Source organism: Sebastes fasciatus, chromosome 9 (assembly GCF_043250625.1).
Source record: "Sebastes fasciatus isolate fSebFas1 chromosome 9, fSebFas1.pri, whole genome shotgun sequence".
Classification (NCBI taxonomy): Eukaryota; Metazoa; Chordata; class Actinopteri; order Perciformes; family Sebastidae; genus Sebastes; species Sebastes fasciatus.
Genome location: NC_133803.1, coordinates 2,753,447 through 2,777,989, shown reverse-complemented (window position 1 = coordinate 2,777,989; position 24,543 = coordinate 2,753,447). Strand labels below are relative to the sequence as shown.

Below are 24,543 nucleotides of genomic sequence, written 5' to 3'. Positions count from 1 at the left end.
AGTGAACATTTTACTGATACGTTCAGTATCAACATTAGCAGTTACAGAGAAACAGTCGGTGGCTATGAAAATCTTGTGAATCAACGGTTTGTTGATCCAGGCAGCATTACGTTTCCTTCAAAACATATTAACTGTTATATGAATGTCATTTCTGACAGACAGGTTGACAATCTGGTGAATGCACATCCTAATATTGTATCAGAAGTGCTGCCAAGAAGGCAAAAACAAGAGAGAGAAACTGCACACTGAAGAGACGTTTCAACATCACGTCTCCACCCGATGAAGAAATGTTGTCACCGTGCAAAATAAATCTTTTCGGGAGCATCAATCTAGTGTGCAGGGGCTTTTCTCTACAAACTCTCTCAAACAGGTTGAAATAATTACATTTTTTGTTCACTTCTTTTAAGAAAATAAGACTCTTAGAGCTCAGTACGAAACAAAAATGACTTGATGAGATGGAGATCCATGACTCGTGACTGAAGAGTTCTTCATATAACGTTGTAAGAAATAAAAATGAAGGATCATCAGCAGCTATTTTTAAAAGCATATAGTTTATAACAATTTGTTACCTACAGTAGAAATATGATAACTGGCACGACAGTGAAGCTTGAGAAAGGAACAAATCGGTCAGTTGAGATCATTTGTTTTGCTTTTTGAAAAACTAATTTCAAATTAAAACAAATCAGAATCTCCTCAGAACATTCAACTTATTTCCAATAAAAATCTGCTTGTCTTCAGACTTTCCAAATATGTATGTATATATAAATATATATAAACATAAATTGTTAAATGTTATGGCAATGAACTTAAAAATAAAAGTGGTATTTGCCTTTAAAACTCTGCCTTAACATGTTAAAAAATTATAGTTCTGATCAGGTCCCATTTTTGTCGAAACAGGAACAAAAGGATATAAAAAAAAGAAGAAATATATATATATATAATTACATGAGTAAATATATAATATAAAACAATTATAATTACAACAAAAAGGATATAAAAAATATATATACTGTATACAGTATTTAATAAAATTACACAAGTAAATATATAACATAAAACAATTATTAATTCATGGCCATTAATTATTTCATTGCATTAATGTTTTAAAATATTCCCCCCCTTATTTATTAGATTTGTTTTTGTCTTCCATCTGTTTTATTCATCTATTTTTTGCATCTATTTCATTGTAACTATTATTATTTTTTGTATTTCTTGTGCATTTGGTCCCAAATTGTTTAACTCTTCATATTCATACTTTATTATCAGCTTGTCAGTCATCTGTAAATCACTTTGACCACTTTCACCTGCACAAAAGGTGCTACGTATTCAAATAAAGGTTGACTGATTGAATATTTTCTCATCAGAAGGAGGAGGAGGAGAATTGGAGGACGATGTTAATAAAGCTCTTTCAGACCACAATGCTGGGGGTATACAGCTGCTTTTAAATTAATATAAAAAATATAATAGAGTAGTCCAATGAAATCAATATGACCAGACTACTAATATGTATAAAAAACATTCAAAGGAATATCTTTCTTTGTGTTTTATCTCTGTGTGAGTCTGAGCTGCTTCCTTCAGGATGACTTAGAGACAGAGGAGAAACCACAGTCTCTATTGGCGGATAAAAGCTTGACCTCTGCTCCTATTGATTGACGTTGAGTCATTGCACGGCGTATACAGACTGACGGGAGGAGGGGGAGTGGGGCTATCTGCTTGTATTTCATGGGTGGGGGCAGCAGGGATCGATTGTGCATAATGGAAGGATGATTAAATAAGTGTGCAGAGCAGAGAAAGCTCCATCCATCAGTGTTGAGGATGGAGGAGGGGTGGAGGGTTAAAAGGTTTGTCCGTCCTCTCAGAGACTGAGCAGACCTCCACACTCTGATATACAGCGTCTGATACTCGGTTAGCTTGGCTTCTGTTTCACAACAACAGCAGCTAAAACACAAGGAAAACAGACGGAGAGAGCAACTGGAGACATTGAGTAAAAACCTTAAATCATCGAGTATTTGGTCCAAACATAAAGACAGAATTCATCGTCCGCAGGCAGTTTCTACATGCTGTAATGATTCCTTACATTATTATTATTTTTTCCAAATAAGTGAAATAAGACATTTTTAAGCCAAAACTAGTCATTTGGTATTAAAGTGCAAGTTGTCAATATGTCTGTTGGTTACTCACAGCCTTTGTTTTCAACGACATTTAAAGACCCCGTATCGTGCTCATTTTCAGGTTCATACTTGTATTTTGTGTTTCTACTAGAACATGTTTACATGCTATAATGTTCAAAACAACTTTATTTTCCTCCTACTGTCTGCCTGAATATACCTGTATTTACCCTCTGTAAATACTCTGTTTTAGTGCATTTCAACAGAATTGCAACGGAATTGCAACAGAATTGCGTTGCCTGGCAACAGTTTGGGTCCATGTTTACTTCCTGTCAGCTGATGTTATTTACATACACTGCAACAGGAAATAAACTGGGACACATTTAGAATGTTTACGTTTAAAACCGTGTAATGGTCTAAATATTGTACATTTGTGACATCACAAATGGACAGATATCCGAACGGCTTGTTTCAAACGCGCAATTTTTCAGTATACAGGCTGTGTGTATTTCTCCATATATTGACTGTTTTGATAGTTTACCAGTATTTATAAAGCACTTAAACCTGCTTTATAATATAAAAGACCTGAAAATCTCACTTTTTACAATATGGGGCCTTTAATTAAATTTATGAAGCGTTTTATGGGTCCAAACACCACTTTTCTTCATGTCCCACAACTGTGGTCTCAATGTTGAGTAAAATGAGCTAATTCAATTATAATATGACATTATGTCAAATGGAAATGTTTCATATACATATTACTTTACACCATATTAAAATATTTATTTGATTACAAATCATTTACAGTATACGATTTTTTCATCTAAATGCTCCTGTCCCACACTTCTGAGTCCTTACCGCCACACTGAACAAGAGCAACAGTAAAAGTTTTATTCAAAGCCAAACAAATCTAGTTTCCATGGAAACCGAAGTTAATAAATGAGCACATGGATGACAGGTTGGGCCGCCCACATGGTGACCCTCAAGATCAAGAAAAACAAGGTAAAGATCACCTTTTCTTCTGAAGTATTTATTGTGTGTCCTTGCCACACACCTTAGTGATTGTGTGTTTTGAACTACATTAAAAAATTAACTTAATATTACTGTTGATTTCATGTATATTAGATGCTAAGAGTCAAAGCTAACGTAGCAGACCCTGCTAGCTGCCATTTATCTGCAATATTAGCAAAAATGTTTTTAAACATTAGGAATTAGAATTACAATATCTGTCATAAAACACGGCATATTTTATATTTTTTGTGCATGAAGACTGACATCAATGGTTACTGTCTACATTTTTTTTAAATTTTGTTTATCAATATTTACAATGATGCATAAAGCTTGATGAAAATGAGGAAAATTAATTTAAAAGTCTTAAAATATTATAGAAATTAAACAAGGAACATTATTGTTTTGTTGCGGTGAGGACATTTAGTAAGAACAAGTGATGAAAAACCATAAAAAATAAACATATTTTCAGATTAAAATCTTAACCACTAGATGTAATTTTATGTACCTGTTTATATGTATTACATACTCTGATGGTTAAAATTAAAATTCATAGAGGTTGATATTTGTTACGGTCAAAAGTGACCGTAGTTGCAGAAACGCCCTTAAACATACTGTGCTATTAAACCTGCTGCATAGCAAAATATATATCATAGTAAAATACTACATACAAAATATCAGTGGTGGAGGAAGTATCCAGATCCTTTACTTAAGTAAAAGTACTAATACCACACTGTAAAATACTCTGTTACACGTCCAGACCTCAACATTACAATTATTTACATTATTAAAAGGAAATGCAGCAAATCGGAAACCATGAAATGTTTTACATGAAAAATGACTTTGTCAATCGACAAAATTTTTTTGTCAATCGACTGATTTGGTTTTAGCTGTACTTGTATAAACTGTTGGAGAGTTTAATTTATAACAAAACATCATATTTTATAAACTCTTCATATGTTTTGTGTGTAAAAATCTTAATTTGTAAAGTAACTAAAGAGTCCGAGTAGAAGTAGAAAGACTCAAGTAAAGTACAAGTACCTCACATTAGTGTAGAGTACTTGTCTCCTTACTGTGTTTCAATGTAAACATTCAGGCCGTTAATAAGAAAGGGTTTGTTAGGACACTGTGACCTCTCTGATAAAACTTTCTTGTCATGTTTGTGATCCAGGAATTAAAATCTATTATTCATGTAAATATAACTGGAATGGAGGATTACGCTCTTCATACTGGAGACTCTTTATTGTTCCCATGGTCACAGTCACAAACTGCTCTAATGCTCTCTTTAATCAATCAATACCAAGGTGGAGCAACATAAAAAGGACTTCATGTGATCTCATGTCAGACATCAAAACCTTTGTGTCCTGTTGTCCTGTTGTTAGTTTGACTGGTTGAAGATGTCAAGAAACAGGCCATTATTTCTGTTTTAAAGGTACCATATTGTGAAAAGTGAGATTTTCACGTCTTTTATATTATAAAGCAGGTTTAAGCGCTATATAAATACTGTGAAAGTATCAAAACACTCAATATACTGAGAAATACACACAGCCCGTATTCAGAAATTGTGCGTTTGAAACAAGCCGTTAGGATTTCTGTCCGTTAGTGATGTCACAAATATACAATATTTAAACCATTACACTGTTTTAAACATCATCATTCTATATGTGTCCCAGTTTATTTGCTATTGCAGTGTATGTAAATAACATCAGCTGACAGGAAGTAAACATGGACCCAAGCTGTTGCCTAGCAACGTAATTCACTTGAAATGTACTAAAACGGAGCGTTTCAGACCGAGGGTAAATACAGGTATATTCAGGCAGACAGTAGGAGGAAAATAAAGTTTTTTTTTTAACATTACAGCATGTAAACAGGTTCTAGTAGAAACACAAAATACAAGTATGAACCTGAAAATGAGCACGATATGGGACCTTTAAGAATATATTTTCTGCCTTCTATGAGAAATGTATTATTGTGTTAGTGTAATATAATAAAAACAAGTTACTATTACAGCCGTCAAAGTTAACGCAATAATATCGCGTTTTAACGCAACTTGCGATTTTTAGGTTGTAGCGGGCTCAGTTTTAAAGATAGAGTGAAGATACATCATATGAAAATAGAAGACATAATGAATCCATCGGTACCAACCATGTCGCAAAGGAGGCTAAATAACGCTCCAAGATTACGCTAAATTTTGGTGAGGAAATGGCCATTTTCAAAGGGGTCCCTTGACCTCTGACCTCCAGATATGTGAATGTAAATGGGTTCTATGGGTACCCACAAGTCTCCCCTTTACAGACATGCCCACTTTATGATAATCACATGCAGTTTGGGGCAAGTCATAGTCAAGTCAGCACACTGACACACTGACAGCTGACAGTTTGCCATGTTATGATTTGAGCATATTTTTTATGCTAAATGCAGTACCTGTGAGGGTTTCTGGACAATATTTGTCTTTGTTTTTTGTTGTTAATTGATTTTCAATAATAAATATAAACATACATTTGCATAAAGCAGCATTATTTGCCCACTCCCGTGTTGAAAAGAGGATTAAATACTTGAACATTTTGAACAGTTAAAATAAATTGTAATTAATATGAAAATTAATCACGATTAAATATTTTAATCGATTGACAGCCGTAGTCACTATATTATATTATTATTATATTATTAACATGCAGTGGATGAAGTACTCCAATATTTTACTTCAGTTAAAGTACCAATAGTGTAGAAATACGTTTACAAGTAAAATCCCTGCATTCAAAATCTTACTCAGTAAAAGTAACAAAGTATGAGCATAAAAATATACTTAAAGTACCAAAAGTAACAGTATTCATTATGCAGAATGGCCCATTTCAGGATAATATATATTATATTATTGGATTATAATTATTGATGCATTAATGTGTTCATCACTTTAATGTTGCGGTTGGTAAAGGTGGAGCTCATTTTAATGACTTTATATACTGATGGGTAGTTTGTGAATTTAACCCCAAAGGATCAATAACGTTTTAACTTAATCCATAAAATTACATCATCATTTATTTCTTCAGTATATCTGAATTTGTAAAGTAACTAAAGCTGTCAAACAAATGTAGTGCAGTTAAAAGTTCCAGATTTCCCTCTGAGTTGTGGTGGAGTAGAGGTATAAAGTGGCAGAAAATGGAAATACTCAAGTAAAGTACCTCAAAGTTGTAGTTCAGTACAGTAGTTTAGTAAATGTTAGTTACTTTCCACATGATAGTTTTCTTGCCAGAATAAAGGCATGTTTTAACATTTGTTTTAAAAAAGAAACTCAATATTTGCAAACACACAAAAACTTGTGTGTATAAACTTCAGTATTTATTTTATGTAGCTGTATTATTTTTGTTCATTTTTATTCATATATATATACCCAGGGTGTTTAACCAGAAGAGAAACCTGAGAACAAAGTAGTGAAACCAGGAGGAGGTGAATTATCAGTCTTACTGCTCCCCCTTCTGGAGAAACCAGCTCTTTACATGATATTATCATGAATGGAATGAATCAATGGCTTATAATTATTCATCATAACAAATCCCAAACCTGCAACCAGCTGAGTCATTGTAAAATGAGTTCATGTTAACTCCATACTTCAGCTAATCTTAATCGATGAATGAATAACTGCTGCAAAGTTGTTAAATTGATGATTTTAGATTAGGACAATACGATATTCTTAATTTATTCATCATTAAGAAAGGGGTTAAAAATGATTAATCTCTGGTTGAGTGCCATTAATATGTTGTCTGTCTATCTGTGTGTAGCCATGGTTACCGTACCGTGCCAACCAATCACAACAGCGATGATTATTTCAGTGGGGGAAGAGGAACTTATACTGTAACCACACTGTAAAAATCATTAGGTGCGTTCTGATCACCTAGCACAGGGGTCAGCAAGCTTTACTATCAAAAGAGCCATTTTAGGCAAAAAAACAGCAACATTTGAGCATTGTGATGATGGTAACACAGTTATTAGTCTAAGTATATAGTATATAAGTCTAATGCAGTGAGGGCCAAAGTGCAAATGTACTATTAGGGCCACATTGAGGGAAAAAAATCAAAGATTTCCAGAATAAAGTCACAATATTATGAGAATAAAGTCATAACTTAATGAGAAAAGAAAGTCATAATATTACGAGAATAAAGTCCTAACTTTACGAGAAAAAAAGAAAATAACGCGTAAAATGACTACTTTATAATATTATGACTTTATTTTCATAAAACTACGACTCTTTTCTCTTAAACCTATGACTTTATTCTTGTAATATTACGATTTTTTTCCCCGTAAACTTCTGACTTTATTCTCTAAATCTCAGATTTTTTTTTTTTCTCAATGTGGCCCTAATACTCCGTCGTACCGTCGTACCATAGACCTACAACAATGATCAATAAAAATGAAAATGTAAACAAAAAACAGTTATTCATTTCCATTTTTAAAAATCCACAGGGAGCCACTGGAGAGGAGCTAAAGAGATGCATGTGGCTCCGGAGCCGCAGGTTGCTGACCCCTGATCTAGAATGAACTGAAAAAACAAGGATTTTGGTATAATTTTGATTATTATAGCTCAAAAAGAACAAATCATGCTTTCAATCATGAAGATAATCTCATAATTGTACATTTATATTGCAGACAATGATTTTGTTTCTTCAATTTTGCCTGAAGTTAATATGTAAGAACTGCGTTTAGTATTCTGAATGACTAATATACTACATTAAGTAAGAAATCCTAAACCGTAAAAAATATCCAAAGTAAAAGTACTTGGGCATGTCACTGTAATGCAACTGTATCATATACTATATTGTTACTATTACTATTACTATTGTAGCCGGTCGAGGTGGAGCTGACTTTAAATATCATTCTTTATACACGTTACTGTTTGGTAGTTTAACCCAACAATATATTATTTTATAAACTCATTACAGGCTTTCTGTGTAAATGTTAAGTAACAAAAGCTGTCAGATAAATGTAGTGGAGTAAAAAGTACAATATTTCCCTCTGAGATGTAGTGGAGGAGAAGTATAAAAGTAGCATAAAATGGAAATACTCGAGTAACGTTAACGAGTAACTGTACTGCCCACCGCTGCTGCATAAGAGTCTAAAAGACGGCCGAGATGAGTTTACCTGAAATTTCAGGATCATTTTAAGACAGAGGTGACCTTTAGGGGCAGTGAGAAGAGGTGAGGGGCGTGGCAAGGTGTTGGTGGGCGGGGCAGAGTGTACAGGTGAGGAGCCGGGGGGGGTCAGCAGCTGTCTAATGGAGCTCTGCTGCCTACCTGCTGCGCCTCAGAGCCTCCTGCTCCTCCTCCTCCTCCCCTGGAACTGGAACAGACAGAAAACACAGAGAGAGCAGACGTCAGTGGGCATCCTCATGTAAAGTTGTGAGGTAGGTGAGTAAACTTTAATAGAAACACATATTGAAAAGAACAGGTGATCCGACTGGGATTTAAGTGTTTTCCATTTACACATACACCACCGTTGAAAAGTTTGTAATCTCCTGCCACAAAGCTTGATTGGCTCCAGTCAGATGGCTGAGAGGACTACTCTATGGCTGTATCCGAAACCGCCTACTACATGCTACTGATGAACGCAGTATGCAGTATACAGTATACAGTACATACTGCATACTGTGTTCCTCAGTAGTAGTATGCAGTATGTGACGGTTAAAGTGATGTATTTAGCAGTATGCTAGACCAGGCTGTAACCTTTAAACCAGCTCTTAAAGCACTGGACAAAAAAACAAACTGGTATCACTATTACAATATTATCTAACAATACAACTTTGATTTAGTTGTTTCTGTTCTGCTTGTTTACTTTATAAGATACAGCAGGTTTAAACTATTTATTCTGACAGCTCATAATGAAGTGAGACAAACAGGATCATCAACGAGGGGAGACGGGAAATATAAAATATTCATCCACAATATTTATGTTACTCAAACTGCTTTTTCAGTTCCAGCAACTAAACAGAGGACTGATCTCCCTCCAGATATTAGAGACATGTTAAAAAGGGTCATGTTGTTTCAGCAGGAATCTCTCTGACCCGTCAGAGGCTGCTCTTTACCTCTCCTCTTCTCTCTCCTCTCCTCTCTTCTCTTCCCTCTCCTCTTCTCTCTCCTCTTCCCTCTCCTCTTCTCTCTCCTCTTTCCTCTCCTCTTCTCTCTCCTCTTCGCTCTCCTCTTTCCTCTCCTCTTCTCTCTCCTCTTCCCTCTCCTCTTCCCTCTCCTCCTCTCTCTCCTCCCCTCTTCTCTCTCCTCTTCTCTCTCCTCTTCCCTCTCCTCTTTCCTCTCCTCTCTCTTCCCTCTCCTCTTCTCGCTCCTCTTTCCTCTCCTCTTCTCTCTCCTCTTCACTCTCCTCTTTCCTCTCTTCTCTCTCCTCTTCCCTCTCCTCTTCTCTCTCCTCTTCTCTCTCCTCTCCTCTCCTCTTTCCTCTCCTCTTCTCTCTCCTCTTTGCTCTCCTCTTTCCTCTCCTCTTCCCTCTCCTTTTCCCTCTCCTCTTCTCTCTCCTCTTCTCTCTCCTCTCCTCTTCTCTCTCCTCTTCTCTCTCCTCTCCTCTTCTCTTTCCTCTCCTCTTCTGTCTCCTCTTCCCTCTCCTCTCCCCTCTCCTCTACTCTCCCCTCTCCTCTCCTCTTCCCTTTCCTCTTCTCTCTCCACTTACTGGTCTGGCACACTTGAGATTAAATTGGGCATATATGGCCCATGAAATAAAATGAGTTTGACACCCCTGGTCTAGCGTTAGCACTACTGGAATATCAGCTGAACATACTATGGAGTGACAAATCACAGTTTAAACCTCTTCAATGTAACCACTGAGTAGACTGCAGAGGGCCCTACTCAATGTTTAGAGCCCAGCTGCTCCGTAGTGGTTCAATAATGATCGAGGCTCACTGACACTTTTCTGGACTGGAAAACAAATTCAACATCCAAGTTCCAACAGTGTCATGCAACACTGTGAGGACATCGACTAAATGGATGTTTGAATCATTTCGTTCTTCTTCTTTTGGGACCAAAACTATTTCACATGTTAATAATACATCTGGTGTCTGAATTATATTGTTTTTATCTCTGTTAAAATAGTTATTATTGAAGGAAAGAAGAAAAACATCAATATAACAGCTGATTCCAAGCTTCTCAACGGTGGTGTACATTTATATGACAATTTACACTCAAATAAAATGAAACAGGAAACTCACAGGACTCGGTGCCGGTCATGTGGGCCAGGACCCGAAAGGACTTGGACTGCATGTTGACTGCGCCGCTGCGTCGGCCCCATTCACCCAGGTCCTGGTCTTTCTCTGCACTCTGAACGGCCTGATAGACCGGGGAGTCTACAAGACCATCTTTAACTGGGAGAGGACTGCAACCCCCCCAACACCAAACCAAGTCAATACCAAGACACCAACACTTTAGTGGACTTCTAAATGTTTCTTTTTTGGTGGAAGAGGGTCAAGTTTTGGATGCCCTGCTGCCTTTTCACTGAAACCTGGAGCGCTAAAATGTTTTTTTATGATTCCCAAAAAAGACCCGTTGGATTGATCTCACACGAGGGGACAAACGAAAAAGAAAAGGAAAGCAGTGCTGAGCTGGTATTGATTTGATTTTGCATGAAAATGAAAATAAAGGATGGGGACAGCGGATGCAAATGAGAGGAAGTGAAATGAGTTTCACCAAAGATGGGAGCAAATGTTCACAAAAGAGGAAAAATCCAAAATGTTGTGATGTGTTTCAGGGTTAGACGTTTGTTTGTTAGACACAGAATGAACAGATGTAGACCACCAAAAGAAGGAGAAAAGAGGCTCAGAACATTCAGTTTGTGACCAGTAGAACTGGTAACATGTTTTTTTAAAAGTTTTTTCTACTACCGAGTGTTTTTGGCTGGACCACAGAGGGCCAGCCCTACAAATACAAAAGTCTGTCACTGAGTAACTGACTGATTGACTGACTGACTGACTGACTGACTGACTGACTGACTGATTGACTGACTGACTGACTGACTGATTGATTGATTGATTGACTGAGTGATGAAGTTACAGGATTGGTCGGCCGATTGTTGGAGTTTCCTCATTGGTCGTTGCTTTCAAAATGAAAAGGCGGAGAACAGTTCTGTGTTTACGTCTTCTGGGGAGCGTGTCAGTGGTTTAATGTATCATTACATAGTGCTGTTGTTGTGCATGTGCTATTGTTTATGTTCGTTTGAGTTACATTATGTTGTGCTTCGTATTGTGTTACCGTGCATTCACACTAAGCGGCGAGCTGTATTTACATACTGTATCTGTATCTAGCAAGCCACATGTCGCTACTGCGGTATGAACCCAAAATAAACAGACTGTGCTGTGATTTAATTGTAATAAACGGATCAAAAGGGTGCAGAAATAACAACATTATGATGTTGATTTGTAAAAACACCAAATTCATGCTTTGTCAGGTCTGTCTGCAACACAACAAGCAAACAACTTTTAAAATGCTTGTTTTCTGAATGGAGTTTGTGCTAACATTGTAGCTGCTTCATTAACACTCCATCTAGGAATAAATACGGCAGCAACAACGTCAGTGATGACATAAACTTTTGCGAAGTATGTATATATTGTTACACACCACTTATATGATGAATACTTTTGATACACATGCTTTAATAAAAAACTGAAATACTTTTAACCTTGCATACTGTACAGTATGTCATGCTAATACCTTTTCACCTTGTATAAAACGTATAATATACTGACTAGTAAATGTTACCATTTACTATTACTGAATGTCATTTGCTTCATTACAAGTTGTCTTTCAATCAAACATTAAGATATAAGTAGAAAAAAACTGTTCACAAAACATTATAGATATGACCACTGATTATTTGTGTAATAATTTAGCCACAAATTCACATTGTGACCATATACAGTCCAGACATATACTCGGTTTGGATTGAGTCTTGTTTTTTTATTTTTTCAACTACCCAGTGTTTTTTTGTCTGTTTTCTTGTTTTGTATTACGTCAGTCAAGACGATTTTGATGACTGGAGAGACGAGGAGGAGGAGGAGGAGGAGGAAGAGGAGGAGCGTAACAAACATTAGTGAAATTGGTTTACAAGTGAAGCTCGTCGTCTGGACGGCTGGATGGTTTCGTTCAGACTTACATTTCAATAAAAGCCGGTTTACCAGGGTGTAAAAGTAGAGCATGAAGAATGTGTGTAGATGTCCAGGGCATATTTCATTTTCCTCAGAATACAAGAGTGACCTTTTCATGCACACACTGCAGCACATCTCCTGATGCAATTTCCAACAAGATGGAAAATTGATTGTTAGCGTGAAAAGAGGCAGACAAATGCACGGCAGTATTTTTCTCCATGATTGCCACAACACACCACAACAATACAACAACAACAACCGATGGATCTCTGTGACGCTTCAGATTGGAAATGAAGATTACCACTATTTCAAATAATTAGTAGGTTTTCTTTATAGATACCTGGTGCTCTCTGATAGATAATGTTGTATGTGTATCATCTTTACAGTCGTTTTTTTCAGCTGCTCTTTAAGTCTAGTGTCTTTTTTAGGAGAATATTAAGTGTAAATAAAAATATTGATTATTATTCTTTCTGCTGCTTGTGTTTGAGGTTCACTACTTTCTCTCTTCTGTTCTTTGCAAAATGAATGTCCAATACAACAGAAAATGACGTCATATCGCAGAGTACATCAGTGTGATCACACTGTGAGAAGTCTCTCTTTAGATTCATTTAAGTGCACGTGTTTTGAAGAGACAATCAGAGTTTGGTCATTTGTGAAATGAGGAAGAGGCGTCCACTCAATCCACCCAAGTTACCGATTAAGAAGTAACTTTGAATTTATTCTTTTAAAAATGTTATTAATTGTTATTCTTTTCAAAATGTATGCATGGTAAATGTAAGAATTAGGTCATTTGTAGAAATGACTTCCCACAACTTACCAGTTAACTAATAACCTACAATCTAATTTAATTTTTTTAATTTCTTTTAATTAACTCAACTTTGTGTGTTTTGCTGTACGTCAGAATTGAATTAGTGGGATACGGAAGCATTTTGAAATCACTACCCAAAAGTTCTGACTTAAAAAAATGACCTTGAATTTATTTTTTAAATTTTATTAACTTGAAGTGTATGCAATTTGTCTTTAAATTATATATATATATATATACTGTATATGTATATTACATAATACATCCGAGATCATTTCTGAAATGTAGAAAGAGTGTCCATTCCCCACAAATGACTATTTAAAAATGTAACGAATATATAGAATTACATTTTTCTTTTAATTAACTCAACGTTGTGTGTTTTGCATAGTACAGTATGTCAGAATTTAATTGGTGGGATGAGTGAGAGGCGTCCACTCACTTTGCACAAGTTACCACTTAACAAATGACCTTGAATTCATTTAATTTGAATAAAAATTGTCCTTTAATCCACTAAAATGTGGATCATAATGGGATCATAATGTAAAAGTTTGGGCACAGAAACAATGAGAGTAAAACAGATGAAACCTGGACTAAAGTCAGTGTAAGAAACATGTTGTATCTCTGGTGGTGTCAGCAGTTTGTGTGCATTCTGAATTTGAGTCTCAGCTGTTTATATTCAGTCTGAGAACTGCTGTCTGTTCATGATGTGACAGTTAATGTGATGCAGAACACAATGTGCTGTAGTTAACATGCAGACGTGTTTAAAGGATGCAGATTGTGCCTTTGATCTGGAAGTATGCCTAGAAAGTTTCCGTGTGATATACTATATTTTCTAGGGTGATGTCTGAAGTTATGCATAAAATTGGATATTGTAATCCTGTATCTATGATGAATATGTGACTGTGTGGCTGCTCAGAAACTTTGTTAGTGAATACTTTAAGTCACGCAAATCACACAGTCACTGCTGCAGCAGCAACAACTATAAACACACCACAAACCAACTGCTTTAAAACCTCCAATGTTCATATGAACGAGAACACTGCAGCAACATCTGTACGATCACTGTTTTCCAGACAAAACGGTGCAGAGCTAATGTGGGCTTATAGGATGCAGGCTGATCTTGCATGAAAAGAAAATAAAGAAGGAAGAGGAAGAGTGCACTGGGCAAGGACAGGAGAGTGTTTGGGATTAACTGCAATATTCATCAGTTTAGAAGGAAGGAGAAATATAAAGACAGACTGAGAAAAGGACTGAGGTAAGAGGAGGAAAAACAAGGATGACAGGAGTAATTCTCTAGAAGAGATGCGCATGTGACGTGCTTGAGACACGCATCTCACGCGGGCAGTGTGGCTGCTCTAACCTGTTAACACGGACGCCGAAATAAAAAAAACAGGCAACGCAGCCACCACGCGCTGCTGACGTTCCTGGTGTGTTCCGGGCTTTACACACGAGTTGGCTATCCGCTCGTGTTGACTCCAGGGAAGTGTAGAAGAGTCTGGTTGTAATGTTAGTACATCCAGCATTCAGCAGCAAGTGAACAGCAGAACTACGGTCTGTAAAGGACCCGCTGCGGACGACATGCTGGACTCAGTCCACTGAGCCCTGAAGCCTCGCCCCCGCTGCTGCACAGAGCGCCGTTTGCTTGTTTATTCAAAGTTTATTAAAATTGAATGTGTCGATTGACCAAATTTCACCAAATTTGACAAAGCACTTCCTTTGGTCTTTAGCAATACACCCGCTGGGTTTGAAGTTGATCGGATGAATGGTTATTGAGATATGTGAAGGACACATACAGAGATTCCTGGCTTTATAGTTCGATTTAAACGTGGTTTGAGGGTGCAGAAAGGAGGAAGATAATCTTGTGGGAATAAACAAATTACCACTAGAGGTACTTTGAATTAAAATTTTCATTTTATATTTCTTTAAATTTACTGTAAATCATGTCTTTTGCAAAATACCTCAGTATTTGGTAATTATTTGTTGGTAAATTGGTCGTATATAAATGTTATTTTGAAGAGGGTTCAGAGAGCGGAGGAAGATGAGAGGAGGAGGAGAAAGTAGGAAGAAGTATAGGAAGAAGAAAGAGGAGGCAGCGAAAGAAGGATGGTGAGGAAGAGAAGGAAGAGGAGCATGTGAAAGATGGTGAGGAGGAAGAACAGGAGGAACACGAGAAGAGGATAAAAAGGAGGACAGATGAAGAAGAGGAGGTGGTGGAGGTGCTCTTACCCAGCGTCATGCCCCATCCCCTGCGTCTGCCCTGCGATGACGTCCATGATGGCGTCCTGTGAGTACATGCTGATGGGCGTGTTGTACTGGGCGTGGATGATGGTGGCCTTGCCGCCGGGGCCCTTCACCTCTATGGGCTTATGGGTGGGGAGCGCGGCGGGGTTGAAGCCGGCGCTGGTGGTGTTGGCAGGAGGGGCGACGTGGTGGTGGTGACGGAGAGGGAGGGTAGGATGAAGGAGGACGGATAGGTGGAGGAAAAGGTAGAGGGAAGTTTGTGAGGAGGCAGACAAGAAGGTGGGCGATGTAGTGGTCGGAGTTTGTGTTAAAAAGAACAAAACATCCAGCCTGTCACTTGATTTTATGAGAGACAGGGATAGGTCACAATAACGGGACTTTATATTTTTCACTGTTTTCCTGTGTGAACTATTCACAAACTGATATGTGCTTCTAAAAATCAGATATTTGATTGTTCTAATACTTGAAAGAAACTGAACGAATCAAGGTTTCCCTTTCATTCTCTACTGTATCAGCCCAGTCGAACAGCAGTTTGTGAAATAGTCACGTAATTCAATGTATTGATTAGGGATGTCACGATACCAGAAATCTAGTAGTCGATACAAATATCAGTGAATTTCCACGATTCTCGTTATTCTTCTATTAAAAACATTTGAACATTACAAAAAAACAGAGGCATGTAGCCTTTAAGTAATAAATAAAAAGAATTGACCCGTTTTGTCCATTTTGGCGTATCAGCGGCATGTTATCAATCGATAGTCAAATGACAGACGCTACATACTGACCGTGAATGCATCTGGTCCGTCAGCTCAGAGTAGCAAGAGCAGGAGAAAGAGGATTTATTGTTGAAGTGAAAAGCAAACGCACCTATTTGGCAATATTTCACGTTTAATCTCAACGCTATAAGGGAACCAGAACGTTAATGAGGTAATCGCTGCAAGGTGGATGGAGCTGTCACAGCCGGTGTGCACGGAGCAGCGGTGCCAGGTAGACCCCTGCAGCGGAGCCCCGCAGCAAAAGCTCTACCGGAGAGGCCAGACACACCGCCACCCGACGGTAAAGATCAGAGTCAGCGCTCTGCACATATTGACCTTCATCTTTTCTTGTAAAATGTCCGGTGTAATCGGTGACACCGGTGTTGTCACAAGTTTATTAGGAACATTTTCCTCACCGTCACATCACTACCAACGACCATTACAGGCATCGTACGGTACCCTCAGTACTGTAGAAATAGAGTACCGTCACTTTTTTAGAATTTTGGCATCGACTTGGTACCGAAGTACTGGTTCTCGTGACATCCCTAGTATTGATTCGCGTACATAAACACTAATTTCAAATTTTTAGTGATGGTCAGCACAAAATAAACTGTTACGTAATCCACATAATTGTGAACCGCGGAGTATAAATAGCAGCAAACGCCGCTACAGGAGGAGCGGATGGGTGGGTCAAAAAACACTGAACTTTCGCACAGGAAACCGGTGCTTGTGTCCCGTGTGAAACCACAAGTGAATCTTTTCCTAAATCTAACTGAGTAGTTTGTTGCCTCAGCCTAACCAAGTGGATCTTTTCCGAAACCTAACTAAGTAGTTTTGTTGCCTAAGCCTAACCAAGTCAATCTTTTCCAAACCTAACTAAGTAGTTTGTCGCCTAAGCCTAACCAAGTCGATCTTTTCCTTAGCTTAACTAAGTAGTTTTGTTGTATAATCAAATAGATTAAATTTTGTGACTATTTCACCAACTGCCGTGAGACTGTGTTGACTGTATATACTGGAATACACTCTCTCTAATCTCACCATGCATACTGTATAACTGCAGCAGGTTTCTGCACGGGACTCTGGTTACAGCAGATTCACGCAGCAGCTTAAACAACTCGTTCCAAATTAAAAGTTTCACAAACAGGATCCAGACACACTTTGATTTTAATCTCCACCTTGTGTTACTTTCAGCAGCTTCGCGCTCTCTTTGTGTGGTAAATGAAGCTTGACAATATTTAGTCCATTACAGTGTCCATCTTTAGAAAGTCCATTAATCTGAGTTATGAATGTTCTCTCATCATCTGTCATTGATCATGCATTGTGGCAAACAACGTTTACGGCTACAGAAACAAGCAGTAAAAACATCAAACCAACCAAACACAGCAGGACCTAAACATTCAGTTAGAGAGAAGCTTGATCTGATCAAACTGGGCATTAATCAAATCTCATGCATGATCAAACTGTTCAACAGGAACCTCAGAAAAAAAGCATCTGTGACCTTTATTGAAATGCCAAAGAGACATAATAAAGATCAGACCAGAATCACAGCAGGATAATCAATTTCATCCCCCCCGCCCCCCTATTTTTTACAATAGGCTATATGAATGTGTGTGAGGATGCATGCAGAGCCAGAGGGACAGAAAAACATTCACAAGAACCCAGAGGGCGATTCTGACAGCGAATGAAGTCACTGCTACTTCATTAACTGGAGACACTTAAGTTTAAAGATGCCATGAATCTCTTGTTGATGAACAACAACAACAGCAATAACTTTTCAGTCTGAAACACACAGCAAACCACGATGATGCACGTTCACTCAGCACTGACAACACAAAACAGGCAAAATGTCCAAACAGACCTGACTTTGATAGAAAAATAGGTCGGAAAAAGGCAACACTTTATGATAACCATCATTTATAAATGGTAAATTGATAGTTAATTAAACATAGTTGATAGTTATTTTACTGTTAAAGGTCCCATATTGTAAAAAGTGAGATTGTCATGTCTTTTATATTATAAAGCAGTGCTTTATAAATACTGTTAAACTATCAAAACGCTCAATATACGGAGAAATACACACAGCCCTTATTCAGAAATTGTGTGTTTGAAACAAGCCGTTAGGATTTCTGTCCATTTGTGATGTCACAAATATACAATATTTAGACCATTACACGGTTTTAAACGTAAACACTCTAAATGTGTCCCAGTTTATTTCCTGTTGCAGTGAATGTAAATAACATCAGCTGACAGGAAGTAAACATGGACCCAAGCTGTTGCCTAGCAACGCAATTCCATTGCAATTCAGTTGAAATGGAGCATTTCAGACAGAGGGTAAACACAGGTATATTCAGGCAGACAGTATGAGGAAAATAAAGTTTATTTTTTTTAACATTACAGCATGTAAACATGTTCTAGAAGAAACACAAAATACAAGTATGAACCTGAAAATGAGCATAATATGGGACCTTTAACAAACAACTACATAATAATTAATAATGTTTACTAATTATTAGTAATGCTATAATTCATGTTATTTTAACAGTTTATAGTTGCACACATTAAACCATTTTATATACTATATATATATATAGTATCTGTTGCTGATTAAGATATTATTTGTAAACCGTAAAGATATTGTTTGTCAAAAGTCTATAATGTCAACCGACATTATTTGGATGGCTATTATAAAGTTGCAACTGATGATTATAATATCTTGTTAAATGGTTAATAAATACTTTGTAAAGCATCTATAAACATTATTTAGATAGATAGTTATTAGGTTGTCCAAGGTTAATAACTCGTCCATCTATCTATGTAATGTTTAAGATGTTTCACCGACGATTTCTTGAAGGTTTACAAATCACTTGGTAATCACTAACAAATAATTCATATAGTATAAAAATGTTATAATGTGTGCAACAATAAACTGTTAATAAATACTAATGCGATCAGAATGTAATTGTTATTATCAGCTATAATTATTTCATATGACACAAACTACTGATAAAATAACTCATTCGTAAACATTATCAATCATCATTTCCTTGTTTGTTAACTGTAAAATAACTATTAACTAAGTGTCTATAATTTACCATTTATACATAATGGTTATTATAACGTGTTACCCGCCTTGCTGTGACTGACTGATGGTGTCTAAATTGTCCATAAACTCCACCCATCTGGTGCTCCCTGCAGGTTCAATTCCACAAAGCACTAAAAGGTGTTAACGTATCGTAACTGATCAATAATGACACATGAACCCTGACGTGTCAGTCTGGAACTTCCTCTCCACCTCTTTCCGACATCAGACGACGTTTCTAACCTCCAGAAACGGACAATCCGTCATTCGCAGACACTTTACTCTTCAGTGATTGCAGAGATGTGAAAGTTAGCCGGGTTTGAACTTCTCTGTCAGCTCTTTTTTCAATTTTTACACAATCTCTTTTCACATGAACAACACTATGAACGTCTCCTCATTCTCTATAGTCAGGTTTCCAGTTTCATACAAGCGCATTGAAAATGTACTAGGGATGCACCGATACCGATACCAGTATCGGGTATCGGGTCCGATGCTGTGCTCATGTATTCGTACTCGTACTCGCAAAACGGCTCAGATACAACGGCTCCGATACCACTTTAAGGCAGCGTGGCGTTAACCTCTCGTCACCGTCTTTCGGGTCCTATCGCACTCGCTCACGCTCCACCTCCTCTATGGTGCAGGCGAGACGGGCCGGTGGGGGTTGAGGTGGGATCCCGGCCGTATTGACACATGAATACGGCCGGGAAATGAACGGCAAATGTAAGTACTTGTAATTGTACTTGGTCTGAAAAAAAGTGGCATCGGTGCATCCCTAAAATGTGCATAAAAACATGTGGATGGAGGTGGATGGAAATGCACCTCATGTCAGCTGCCTTTTCACTCTGCAACACAGGGAAAACAAAAAAGTTCTTTTTGACCCTTAGCAGGCATTCAGACTGAACAAGGCCTTGCATTAAATCAAAGCTTCGTTACAGGAGAAAGTCCAGTTTGAGTAACAGATCCATTAAGTTGAGTAGCCAAAATGCTGCATAAAGGTTTATAATACTCTTATATAATAAGTCTGGAAAGCAACTATTTAATCATCAATTACTCTTTGATATTTTGCAGTATAGCTGGACAGACAATCTCACTTTTAAAGGTGATTTGTCTTTCTTTTTAACATCAATAAACCATTAATTTGACATCTTTAGTGTATCACCATAAATCAATAAGACTCTGCTTTTAGCAGGCTTTTATTCTGAAATGTCACCTGCAATTGACCTTATATTTCCTGATACGGATGGAAATATTATAGACTGTATATAAGAAATGGATGTAGTCACCGTGACGTCACCTATTGGTTGGTGGACTGCCGTTTTGAAGCCTTGAGTTGGGCATTTTGGCCGCCACCATCTTGGTAAACCAGAAGTGACACGAGCGGGTGGAACTAAGCACAACCGGACTTCAGGCGGCCAAAAAGGTTATAATTAACTTTCATGAACTGAAAACACACTGTGAAAGCCCCCTGCGGGCTATTAGAAAGAATGCAATTTTAAAGCATTTTCACATTGGCTTCACTTCTCAGACCCGGAGGTAGCCAACACTGGATCAGTTTACAGCATGAAACAGGAAGAGGAGAGGAGCTGATGGGAGACGCGGTCTTAATTCGTAGAACGGAAGCAACCATGGCTTCATTTGCTTATTGTAATTTTACCCAGTTGTCTATTATTGGACAATGATGTACTGATGATTAAAAAAGGCTACAGGCAGCACTTCATCCCAACAGGGAGCACTATGACACCCACAGAACCAAACCATGCCTTAAAAGGGCCAAACAACACAAGATGCACTGCAGCAGGAGAAGATACTAACTTGGGAGCAGCGGGGGACAAAATCTTGTTTGACCGACAGCGAAGAGACGGAGGAAAGAGAAGATGAAGTCATTAGAAACACATTCACAGTTTGTTTTGTGAGTTATAACAGCAGGGCAACTGTCAGAGAGGGAGAAAATAAAGGTCAGAGATCTGAGATGAATTCTTAATTAAGACACACTGAGGAGAAACATCTTTCAGAGAGTCCACTTGGGGTGCAGACTTTAAAGGGGAGCTACGCCCATTTGCAAAATTCATTCATGTTATTCCTATGGTCTAAGACGGTCCAAAAAATATAAGTAAAGTTGAACAACTCTCGCCCAAATCCAAAAACTGGAGTGCTAAATCTCACACTTATAGGCCCAATAGGGGTGAAAAATAATAAATTTATGTTGTGTGTGTGTATACATATATCTATATATATACGTTTTCTAGACTAGACAAGGGTATATTTGATCCAAAATACAATCTATTTACTTTATGTTGTTGACGTCTGTATGACAATAAAGTAGAATAATTTAAATGTCAGTTTGAGCAGTTTATAGTAAATGTTTGTACCGGTAGTTGCACGGAACTGACATTGGATTGTGTTCCATGACGAACACAAAACGGCGTTGCACGTCATCAGTAAGGGCGGCTGATTAAGTCGGCATCGATGCAGCTCGCTGTTGGAGGGTTTATAACCCACTTCCACTCCCCAGTGATTGGTTTGGAATGGCACTTAATATGGCGGACCCTCCACGCAAACGCGCAAACGGAGTGGAAGTGGGTAGGGAGAGGTTGTAGGGGGTGGATTGGGATTGGGCCATAGTGTGTCATAAGGTATAAAGTGTGAAACTGCTCCATAGACAATGAAAAGGGAGAGATGTTCTAAATGACACTAAGAGCAGCCAGGGGAATACGTTTACTGATACGTCAGTATACGTTCACTGATGTGATGACGTTTATATTGCATAAAATGTTAATACCAAAATTCTTTGAAATGGGTTACAGGGTCAGAAATTTGGATTCATCAAAAACAGTGTGAGAATGTGAAGTCCTCAGTCCCGTCTAGTAGTGCATCTTATCCCGTCACAGACTTGACGTGATGGCGATGAACATTTGAAGACATTTGGGTTCCACCATGGACAAAAAGAATGAGGCTAATGTGATCGCTGAGGTTTTCATCTCCATATCCTGCATCAATACGTTGTCTGCTCTGTTCTATTAATACAAAATACTTCTGTGCAAATAAAAGTAATGACTTTTTACTATAGGCTGTGAGCTTTTGTTAACGTCACATTTCCATATTGATTAAGGGTGGTGCTTTGTGCACTCTGTTGTAGTTGTTTTCATCAGAGAAATGTGATAAAAAGGTCCTAGTTTAAGGTAAGACAGCCCGGTCTCACTGCTGCTTGTATTTGCATTTCAACTGTGGTGTGAAAGATACTCAGTGCAGTTATAACGTATAAATAGGCCAATTGTACTTCAAAGGGATAGTTTGGCATTTTGGGAAATGTGTTTAATCGCTATTCCTTTCTCATGTCCAGGAACCCTGTGTGTGTGTTTTTGTGTTGAGGAAGATACTGACTGTCTAGTAGTGCAGTGTTAATGTTCAGAGGTAAAACAAAGGCAGCCACACAGTGTGCGTGTGTGTGTGTGTGTGTGTGTGTGTTTGGCTATGATTATGAATAGTTATCGTAACAGTCACACACTTCCCATCACAGCTCTACAGTGTAGAAACAATTACAAGTAAAAGTACCAAAAGTATTAGCATCAAAAATATACTTAAAGTACCAAAAGTAAAAGTAATCATTATGCAGAATGGCTCATTTCAGAATAATATACAGTATATTACATTATTGAATCATAATTATTGACGCATTAATGTGTTCATCACATTAGTGTTGCAGCTGGTAAAGGTGGAGCTCATTTTTAATAACGTTATATACTGCTGGGTAGTTTAATCCATAATATTACATCAGCATTTATTAGTTTATATATTTTGTAGCAATAATCTGAATCTGCAAAGTTATCAAATAAATGCAGTGGAGTAAAAAGTACAAATGTCCATCTGAAATGTAGTGAAGTAGAAGTAGAAAGTAGCAAAAGTACCTCTACCTTAAGTTATCACTGAAACATCTGAACTACATGTGTTATTTTAAACCATAGACTGTATAGAAGAAGTGGACGTAGTCACAGTGACGTCACCCATCGGTTTGTGAACTGCCGTTCTGAAGCTTCGAGTTCGGCATTTTGACCGTCGCCATCTTGTTTTTTTGCAACCAGAAGTGACACAAGAGGGTGGAGCTAAGTACAACCGAATGTTGAATAAGGCGATATCAGGTGACAAAAAAGGTTATAATTAACTTTCATTAACTGAAAACACACTGTGAAAGGGTTAAAGTTCTAAGACGACAACTTCCAGACTGGACAACGCTGTATCAGCGACCTGTCAATCACAAGGTAGCCACGCCCTAAAGCATCCCCTGCTTTATGGTCTATCTGACTCTAAATGGGACCATAATTTACTAAATGAACATCATGCTGTATTGAAGAAGACTTGAAACTAGTGATTGAGACCATAAACTCATGTTTACAATGTTTACTGAGGTAATAAATCAAATGAGAGGTAGGCTCATTTTCTCATAGACTTCTATACAATCAGACTTCTTTTTGCAACCAGAGCAGTCGCCCCCTGCTGGCTATTAGAAAGAATGCAAGTTTAAGGCACTTCAGCGTTGGCTTCACTTCTCAGACCCGGAGGTAGCCCACTGTTTTAAATGCTGCTGTGACCCACTTCTTCTTCATGTTTCACAGCATACAATGAGGATTTATATATATATATAATCTGTTACCATTTATTAGTTCTACTCAGATGCAGCCCATGTTTTGTTTTTGACAGATTAAGACACTGAATGTCCTGATCAGCCAACTTTTCTCCTTCTTTTTGGGGTTAAAGGTCAGCAGAGCAGAGCGGAGGTTTAGAGGAGTCAGTTATTAATCTTTCATCAGAGTGAGATATTTCTCAGGTGTGACGTGCTGGTCAACATGGCAGGTTAATGCTGCTAAAAGATAGCAGGGATCTCAGAGGTGGAGCTGCTGCACAGGTTCATAAAAAGCCTAAAAAAAAAAAGTTTGTCTGAGAAACTTAAACAATAAAGCATCAGCTGTGATTAAAATATATACAAACACCTACATTTTACAGGCCGGAGTGATTTGTTGAATTTGGAAAGGTGGGCGTGTAAACAAACTAACTGTCATTATTTAGCAGAGTGCTGGGTTTGTTAGCATCTGTTCTCCCTTTGCCATGAGAAAGGCAAATGAGTGAAGATATTTCAGGGGACACATTGACATCATGTTGACACAACTTGGAGTAGAGAGTAGTAATGTGTTCAAACATCTGCATCCATAACAAGCAGAGCTAGGTTAGACTAGCTTAGCCTAAAGACTGGAATCAGAGGGAAACAGTGAGCCTAAGTCAAGTTAAAAGTTAAAAAATACACTTACCAACACCTCTAAGGCTTTTCACACATGAAAGTCGACGTACCGTTGTCATCACCTACATCTCGTCGTCACCTACGTACCGTTGTCATCACCTACGTCTCGTCGTCACCTACGCAC

General features: G+C 37.8%; 1 protein-coding gene across 4 annotated transcripts in view; it reads right to left on the bottom strand.

The window, feature by feature from the left end:
• The window catches only part of LOC141773443 (LIM domain-binding protein 3-like), a 94,302-nt gene that overhangs the window by 12,179 nt on the left and 57,580 nt on the right, over nt 1–24,543 (bottom strand). For 3 of the 4 annotated variants that reach the window (XM_074645283.1, XM_074645284.1, XM_074645285.1), the window contains exons 6-9: nt 20,942–20,964; nt 15,281–15,454; nt 10,321–10,484; nt 8,405–8,450 (exon numbers count right to left, since the gene is read on the bottom strand). The exons of the other annotated variant lie outside the window; for it this stretch is intronic. In XM_074645283.1, coding sequence (XP_074501384.1) covers nt 8,405–8,450; nt 10,321–10,484; nt 15,281–15,454; nt 20,942–20,964 — 407 coding nt within the window. The remainder of the gene's footprint in view (nt 1–8,404; nt 8,451–10,320; nt 10,485–15,280; nt 15,455–20,941; nt 20,965–24,543) is intronic. 4 annotated transcript variants of the gene reach the window in all.